The 9,543-nt window shown below is 40.5% G+C and overlaps 1 protein-coding gene across 4 annotated transcripts in view; it reads right to left on the bottom strand.

Annotated features, from left to right (window-relative positions):
* Positions 1–9,543, bottom strand: part of PCNX1 (pecanex 1) — a 141,893-nt gene that overhangs the window by 12,267 nt on the left and 120,083 nt on the right. For all 4 annotated transcript variants that reach the window (XM_032782767.2, XM_032782765.2, XM_075065408.1 and 1 more), the window contains 4 exons: positions 7,836–8,110; positions 6,184–6,389; positions 4,513–4,952; positions 2,521–2,661 (listed from right to left, as the gene is read on the bottom strand). In XM_032782767.2, coding sequence (XP_032638658.1) covers positions 2,521–2,661; positions 4,513–4,952; positions 6,184–6,389; positions 7,836–8,110 — 1,062 coding nt within the window. The remainder of the gene's footprint in view (positions 1–2,520; positions 2,662–4,512; positions 4,953–6,183; positions 6,390–7,835; positions 8,111–9,543) is intronic.

Genomic DNA, 9,543 nt, shown 5'->3' with positions numbered 1-9,543 from the left:
GATTTCCGTCCACACTACCATAATTCCGATGTAGTAAAATCAATTTTAGGGTAACTCCTGTGGTTTTGATGGAGTACAGAAATCGATTTAAAGAGCCCTTTAAATCGATTTACAGGGTGGCATAGTGTGGACGGGTGCAGCGTTAAATCGATTTAAAGCTGTTTAAATTGATTTAACTGCGTAGTGTAGACAGGGCCTTAGACTTATCTTTGTTTTCAGTTGAATCTCAGAACTTCCTTTTTATATACAGAAATGAACTGGAGTCCTAATTACGTTATCTAACAAAATGACATTTAAATATAATTGACTCAACCCTATTTGCATTATAGTGATTTGATTTAAAGCCAAATACCATTAACCAAGCAATTCCTGTAATATTAAGGCTGGCTGGTAAATTCATCTTTAGCATACTCTCAGGAGTGGATAATTTTAGGAAAGGAAAACTGAAGGCTGAGTGAATAGTACAGTAATTTAAATGCAAAGCACATAAAGGGTTTTGCTTTAGGTTTGTTTGTTGTTGTCTTTTGTATAGGGCTGGCAATCGCAGTTAACTCATGCGATTAACTCAAAAATTAATTGGGATTAATTGCAGTTTTAATTGCACTATTAAGCAGTAGAATACCAATTGAAATTTATTAAATATTTTGGATGTTTTTCTATATTTTCATAAATATTGTATTGTGTTGTAATTGAAATCAAAGTGTATATTATTTTTTGTTACAAATAGATTATAGATTATTAGGGTTGGAAGGGACCTCAGGAGATCATCTAGTTCAACCCCCTGCTCAAAGCAGGGCCAATCCCCAAATGGCCCCCTCAAGGATTGAACTCATAACGCTGGGTTTAGGAAGCCAGTGCTCAAACCACTGAGCTATCCATTTGCACTGTAAAAATGATAAACAAAAGAAATGATATTTTTCAATTCATCTCATACAAGTATTGAAGAGCAATCTCTTTGTTGTGAGACTGCAATGTACAAATGTAGATTTTTTTCCCCTTACATAATTGCACTCAAAAACAAAACAATGTAAAACTTCAGAGCCTACAAAGTCCACCCAGTCCTGCTTCTTGTTCAGTTAATCGCTAAGACAAACAAGCTTGTTTACATTTACAGGAGATAATGCTGCCCTTTTCTTATTGACCTCACCAGAAAGTGAGAACAGGCATTTGTATGGCACTTTTGTAGCCGGCATTGCAAGGTATTTACATGGCAGATATGCTAAACATTCGTATGCCCCTTCATGCTTCAGCCATCATTCCAGAGAACATGTTTCCATCCTGATGATGCTCGTTTAAAAAAAAAAAAATTTAATTAAATTTGTGACTGAACTCCTTGTGGGGGAACTGTATGTCCTCTACTCTGTTTTACCTGCATTCTGCCATATATTTCATGTTACAGCAGTCTTGGATGATGACCCAGCATATGTTGTTCATTTTAATAACACTTTTGCTGCAGATTTGACAAAATGCAAAGGTACCAATGTGAGATTTCTAAAGATAGCTACAGCATTCAATGTTTAAGACTCTGAAGTGCCTTCCAAAGTCTGAGGGGGATGAGGTGTGGAATGTGATTTCAGAAGTCTTAAAAGAGCAACACGCCAATGCGGAAACCACAGAACCCGAACCACTGAAAAAGAAAATCAACCTTCTGCTGGTGGAATCTGACTCAGATGATGAAAAGGAACATGCGTCAGTCCTCACTGCTTTGGACTGTTATCAAGCAGAACCCATCATTAGCATGTCCCCTGGAATGTTGATGCATGAAGGGACATATGAATCATTAGCACATTTGGCATATAAATTTCTTGCTATGCCAGCTACAACAGTGCCACGAGAATGCCTGTTCTTACTTTCAGGTGACACTGTAAACAAGAAGAGGGCAGCATTGTCTCCTGCCAATGTAAACTAACTTGTTTGTCTGAACAAGAAGTAGGACTGAGTGGACTTTCAGGCTCTAAAAATTTTAGATGGTTTATTTTTTAAAGCTTTTTTTGTATATAATTCTACATTTGTAAATTCAACTTTCATGACAAAGATTGCATTACAGTACTTGTATGAGGTGAATTTAAAAATATTTCTTGTTTTTTTTTACAGTGCAAATATTTGTAATAAAAATAATTTAAAAATGAGCATTGTATACTTAGTATTCTGTGTTGTAATTGAAATCAGTATGTTTGAAAATGTAGAAAACATCAAAAATATTTAAATAAATGGTATTCTATTATTGGTTAACAGTGTGATTAATCGTGCGATTAATTTTTTTAAATTGCGTGACAACCCTACTTTTGCAGTAAAGACTATCTTGCACCCTTTGGACTGGTTTCAGAAATTTCACCCAGTTCAACTGAGGATCTAGGCATCTTCTTGCATACACGTAGTAACTCAAAAGAACATCTGCTCCATCAGTGTATGATCAAATATACCTTTTGAATGGTGTCTGTACAGTGTTTCAGACTGACCTTTAACAAAGTTGACTTTTTTCCCCCCAATTCACAAAATCAGCTTCCAAATGAAACTTACATGGCCTTCCATGCCTTCCTGAGGACTCCAGTCTTTCCAGCTATTTCTTCCAGCTTTTAGTCGTATCACCTCATCTGGCCACTGCAGCTCCTTCCTTTTAGACATGTTGATCCCTTCCAGTACTTGGTTGGGATCCATTATCTAAAATGAAAAGTAGAAATTGATTTTAGACTATTATGGAGCCAATTAATGGTTAATAGTGAACCCATAACTGTTCCCTTAGATGCTACTCAAAAAATGTTGCTCTTTAAAGGAATGATCTTGCACCCACTAAAGTCAATGGCAAAGCTTCAGTGGATTTCAGTAGTGCAGATTCAAGCCCTAAGTTAGCTAGGAGCTACACTTCAAAAAACTTGAGTGGCACAGGCCTCCAGATTTGGGAATGTAGAGCACAAGGCTCAGAGAATTTATCACTAGGTAAAAGAACTAAGTTCCATTTAGGATGCTCAGCAGAGACCAGAGGTGAAAGTAAGCCGGTACGGTACGGTGTACTGGCAAGAGCCAGTACGCCGTGCCGGACCACACTGGTTTCCGCCTGCGGCTCAGCAGCTGGGCTGGTGCCGGGATTTAAAGGGCTCAGAGCTCCCTGCCGCAGCAGGGAGCCCAGAACCCTTTAAATCCCGCCTACGGCTTGGTGGCCAGGCTGGGGCCGGGATTTAAAGGGCCCGGAGCTCTGCGGCGGCTGAGCCCTGGGCCCTTTAATTTGCCCCTGAGCCCCAGGGGCTCCCAGCCACCTCTGCACCTGGGAGCCCCTGGTTGATTTAAAGGCCCTGGAGCTCCCAGCCACAGCAATGCCCCAGGGCCTTTAAATCTCGAGAGGCCCTGCCTCTTCCGGTTGAGGCCACACCTCTTCTGGATGAGGCCACGCCTCCCTCAGGACTCTGGCAATACCAGTAAGTCCTGTAAATTACTTTCACCCCTGGCAGAGACCAGCCAGTGTTTTGAAATTAACAGGCTTTCTGCACTTGGAAGAGGTCAGCAGGAAAGCATTGTGGAAAACCTCCCTCAACTTGTGAACAAGCAGGAGCTGCTTAGATACCCACCATCACGCTAGGAGTTTACAGAAGGGACACAGAAGAAATATTTTTGGGAAAAAACAGTTTTAAAAGAGCATCCCTGAACGTTAGCAGATCTTAGCTGTATTTTACTTAGTCCACCCCTGCCTGCATACAAAAGCTACAAAACTGAGGCCTGCCAAATTTATTCGCAATTGTCTGTCATTACTGAATGACTATGACCAAGACGGGCTTCACTATGGCATTAAGTTTTGTCATCATGTGACACAAGCTGGATACAACCTTTGTCCTATTGGTGATTTCTTCTAAATTTATCCCAGCAACACTCTATTGTAAACATATACAAGGGTTTATTGAAAGCCAGATGAACTAGAGTTTGTGTTTAACTTCCAGATTTCAACAAAACTACCAAGATTTCCCCTGGCAACTTAAATCAATGGTGAACTGGCACATGCTCAAAGACTTTGTATGTGGCCGTAACCAAGAAGTGAACAATGAAAAGGAAACGGACAATATTTTTACAGTGACTTCTACAGAAAATTTTCTTAGTTTGCAAATCAAAACATACAAACTGCTAGCACTGCAAAGGAAGCTTTCTGTCTTTCATGTTAGAACCAGTAAATAAAGATTCTGCAAGCAAAACTAAGCTTATAATTTTGCTGTTAATGTATGAAGCAGAACAGAATCTAACTGACTCTCTCACTGCTGTGTGCTAAAATAAAACATGTCTATAATGTGAGTAGATATTGGTCAGTATTCCACTAGGCCACCTGTTCAGCAAAATATAGATGAACCTTTCTAGTCATAACTGCACTTCTGTTCTGCACTGAGAAACTCCAGGACATATGTGTGCATAGAAGGCAGAGATAATGTTATTTAGTTACCACAAGGTGGAAGATAATAAAAATACTGTAACGAGGGGAAAAAATAAAGGCTAAAAAGAGTGTAGATTAACGTGTTCTTCTGGCTGATTCACCTGGATTCTGTAAATAACTTCATCCCTTTTGGCTTGCATATGGTTTGCAGGGCTTGCATTACCACCTGACTGTGCATCAGTTATATTATTCCCTCCTTCTGTTCCTAGAAAGCCCACAAGGGCATGTTGTTTACAGGCTGGGATGCTTTGGCTGGAGCTGCTGGAAGAGGGTAGGCCATGCTGCACGGTGACAACGCCAGTCTGGCTAGTGGGTTCCATTTGGTTCACCATGGATAGGCGGGACTGGATGGAGGATGGGAGGTTACGAAGGGATATCTGACTGGTGGAAGAGCGTCGGCAAGGCACAAAGCCTGTAGTGGACGTGCGAAGTGATGAATGGCGACTGCTGTAGCAATAAGATGAATGGCTGGCTACCGAGGCACGGGCAGGGGAATGTCTGACAAGGCTTGACTGCACAGAGTGGGAGCTGTGACTGGTGCCTAAAAGAAAACAAAAAAAAACAAAAAATCAGGAGAGTCAATAGTTTTAATTCATGGCTGCCACACATTTTAGATTTTAGACACTTACACAAGTGTTTTGGCACCTCAATACAAAATTGATGGGCATATCAGAAATGCCTAGAATACTTCAGGGACAAGATGTACTGGTCCTCTCAACAATGAAATATTTGAATATGTTCAATTAATCTTAACTGGTTTAAGAAACTGATATTACATTGCTAGGAGCATAGATGTAAAAGTGTAAGTGTCCTTTGTAGGTCTGAGCCCAGTTCTTATTGCATTAATGAAGTATTTCTTTAATGCTGAAGAGTTTGGTTTCTCATTCTACGTTGTCTAATTCTGTCGTTTGCAGTGTTTCAGAACACCAAATATTCTTAGTCAAACATGTGGTTTGACTGCACTCCTAAGTGTGCATCAGAAAGTTTAGTTACTATTGCTGCCATTTTAACTAGTTCTGAAATGTTTAATTAGATTTGAAGTTGGCAAAGAAAACCATGAGAATTTTAGCTCTTATTAGTGTTATTTAATGCATATTTATTAATGCTCCTGTCTGGTGCCAGACAGTTGTAGATACCCCATGGACCTTATAATGCTATATGGTATGATAAGATTCAGAAGCTGGCAATGCACTAATCTGTAAAATAGCTTTATTTTTCTTGAAAGGCAAATAAAAGCAACTATACCTCTGGAAACACACATGCTCAATTACCTCCAGTTCCTCACTAGATCACTAATGGCACTTTCTTGGCTACTGTTTAACTGAAACCCTGCAGCAACAGACTATTTACTCCACAGTAGCAGTAAGGTTTTAGTAGCATAAAAGACAGATATTCACCTGTATAAAACTCATGCTATGATTTTGGTATTTGTGAACACAAGGGAACAGTAGAACTGGTGTAGGTTAGCCATCCTGTAGGGAGATGCTATGAAAGGTTATCCCACTCAACTCTGGTCAGCATATCAGTCCTGATCTGCAATCCTCAAACCATGCCAGTAGTGGTCTAGAGACCCGTCATTGTGCTAAACGGCATTGTGATTTTTGGATATGAATACATTTCCATTGGGAATTAAGATTACAGAACCGAATTAGTTTTGTGCTTGTAGCCCAGCCCTGATCTACGGTGGTGAAAAATACCATTCCCTCTGGGACAGATAGCCTATGTACAGTTCCAGTATTTTATATAATATAAATACTTTAGGTTAGTTTTACCTAATGTTGAGGGGTGAGATGTGACAGGAGGGTGAAGTCCCACTCCAGGGCCCTGCCCTGTAATTATATTCCCTCCTGCTTGTGACATGCTGCTTTGCGACTCATTGGCAGCTGCACTATTACTTGTGCAGGAAGCCCCACCTCCAGCATCTGAATCTTCAATGTTTCCACCACTGTTGCAGCCAGCACCACAGCCTTTCCTTAATCTGAGAACACAATGATAATCAACTGTATTAGCGAACAGAAAAAAGTGACCAGACATCAGTTTCAACTATATTGCTTTTTCTTCTGTACTATGCTTTCCCCAACTTGTATGTTGCTATCTGAGACAGCACTCAAAATATTTTCCTGACAAACATTTAAGTGATATTTACTTTTATATATGTAGTACCAACTATTTAAAAATGTGACTTTGTTATGAAAAGTATTACCACTGAATTCTCAAATACTAGAATTTATTGCTCTTCTATTTTATGGTCATATTAGCACCAGAGTTTATGCTGGTCTGTCTATAATGGCAGTCATTTATCTGATCTCTAATTTCAGGCTTTTCCTCATACTTTTTCTCTCTTTATGTTTAAAATGAGCAGGAAAAAAATGTTAGCTCTTTTCAACTGTTTCTCTTCTTATTGCTTTAGCAATGGATTTCAGTTATGACACTTTAGTGACTATGATGTGCTAGGGTTCTTTGAGATTTTTATACTTCTCATGCCAGCATTTGAACATTTAGGTGGGCCAATCAATTTGTTAGTTAGATCCTGTAAGCTTTTATTTTTACTATGTTGCTTGCAAAGCTACGCTTCATTTAGACTCACTAAAGAAAGCACATTTACTCATCCTCCAATCCTGAGTACAACCCTTGTTCTTCAGTGCTCAAATATATTGCTAAATCCTTTCCCAGTCTCTTTGCTTCTTGATCTAGGATTTTGAAGTATAATTAGCTTAGGTCTAATGCTTTTTTATAGTACTGTGACAGAGTATTCTAGCAATATGGTGGAGAAGAGATACATCACAGTTTGCAGTAAATACACCACACCTACATTTAGTCAAATACTCGTGTAGTACTGACTAATGTTTAGAATGGTATGTTGCTTACATATTCAAAGTGCTGTACAAAGTCATCAACCTTGAAAGCATTAATGCCTTGCATAATTTTACTCATAAGAGAGTCCCAATTAAATATGTGAGTAGTGCCACTGAAGTAAGCATGTTAAAGTCCCAGACCTGCATGAATCATCCCCACACCTTTGTAAGGTGGATAATTATATTCCTCTTATGGACAGAATAAACTGAGGCATTGAAAAGTGAAACACTCAAACTTCACAGCACCTCACGGGCACAGTTGAGATTACAACTCAAGGCATAATGTTTCCACCTAGAATTTTTTTTTATGAGTTGTTAAAATTGGACATGATATTCTAATTGACAAAAATTCTTGGGATGTTGTTCACGTGGCCTGCTGAATAACAGTCTTACCATAGCAGTGGCCATGTGTTGCAATTGTGATTAAAGGGGAAAATACTGAGAGGCATCCACACTTCTCTGATTGAATGCCATAAATTATGCTCTGCTAAGATGTACTAACGTCTTAGCATTGACAGTGATGTTGCTGAATAGCTGAATGCTCTTGAGAACTCATTCCCACAGCTCACCTGTGCCATGTGGACACTATGAAGTTTCTGATATTTCCCAGACTGATAGCTCCCCCAAGAAACTCCTTGAGCTGATCATGGCTATCCGAATAGGAAGTAGTCAAAGGTGAGACGTAGATTGGGTATCCAATGGGCTGGTCACAGGAAGAATTGATCATATTCCTCAAAGCCTGCTTTGCATTTTGGATGCTCCCTCTTTCTGGGTTACGGTTACGCAGGAAGACAAGTTCCTGCTGCTGCCCAGCCCAGAGGCCACGCACACACTCCTTATTTACCTGCAAAACAGCAGCAAAAAAAAAAAAAAAAATCAAGGAAAAAAAGGACATATTGGAAAACTAGTCAAGGACAGGAAGAAAAAAAAGCTACTAGCATTCTCTAACTCTTCTTTGAGATGTTACTCATGTCCACTCCAATATAGGTGTGTGCTTGCCCCGAGCACTGCTGCCGGAAAGTTTTTCCCTCTGTGGTATCCATCAGGTCGAGTGTGGTGCCCTCTGGAGTTGCACTCTCATAGCGCTGGTATAAAGGACCCTGCCGACCTACGACCCCTCAGTTCCTTCTTGCCAGCTAACTCTGATAGTGGTGTAGGAGTGGGAGATTTTGGAATAGACATAAGCAACACATCTTAGATAACAGCAGCTACAGAAGGTTAATAACCATTTTTTCTTCTTTGAGTGCTTGCTCATGTCCATTCTAATGTAGGTTACTCCCAAGCAGATGTAAGGGGTGGGAGTTGGAGTTCATTGACAAGCAGATTGTAGCACTGCTCTAACAAACCTAGCATCATCTTTAGCCTGCTGAATCATGGCATAGTGAGATGCAAAAGTGTGGACTGGAGACCACACTGCAGCTCTGCAGATGTCCTAGATAGGGACCTGTGCCACAAATGCAACTGAAGAAGTTTGTGCCCTTGTGGAGTGTGCTGTCAGGGACAGAGCAGGGACTTTCATCAGCTCATAGCATGTGTGGCTACAGGACGTGATACATGATGAATTCTCTGGACTCAGACTGAAAGACCCTTCCATCCTGTCTATAACAGCCACAAAAAATTGAGTCTCTTTTTCAAAGTGGATTTGGTTCTTTCCGTGTAAAAGGCCGGTGTGCATCTGACATCTAGTTAGTGAAGCCTCTGCTCCTGTTTGCTGGCATGCAGTTTCAGACAGAAGACCAGAAGGAGTATGTCCTGATTACTATGAAATTGTGAAAGCACCTTTGGGATAAAGACTGGGTGAGGACATAACTCAACCTTGTCCTTGAAGAATACTGCGTATGGAGGTTCTGAAGGTTCTCCGATACTCTTCTGGCCTAAGTAATGGCCACCACGAAAGCCACCTTTCAGGACAAACAGAGCAGAGAATACATTGCCAATGGCTCGAATGGGGAACCCATGATCCTTGAGAACACCAGGTTGAGATCCCATGGGGTACAGCCTGTCAAGTCCCTTGAGAAACCAACTGCAGATTGAGTTTGCAAAGATGGACCAGCCATTCACCCACAGACGAAAAGCTGAAATAGCAGTCAGGTGGACGCTAATCGATTAAACCAATAGCCCCTGCTGTTTCAGGCGTAGCAAGCAGTCCAGAATGAATGGTACTGATGATTGCATGGGAAAGACATCTTTCTGTGCTCACCAGATCAAGAGCCTTTTCCAATTTGCCAGGTACACAGTTCTAGCGGACGGCTTTCTACTCCCTAAAAGAACTTCTTG

The sequence above is a fragment of the Chelonoidis abingdonii genome, chromosome 4, assembly GCF_003597395.2.
Source record: "Chelonoidis abingdonii isolate Lonesome George chromosome 4, CheloAbing_2.0, whole genome shotgun sequence".
Lineage (NCBI taxonomy): Eukaryota > Metazoa > Chordata > Testudines > Testudinidae > Chelonoidis > Chelonoidis abingdonii.
This window is presented reverse-complemented; position numbering and strand designations above follow the sequence as displayed.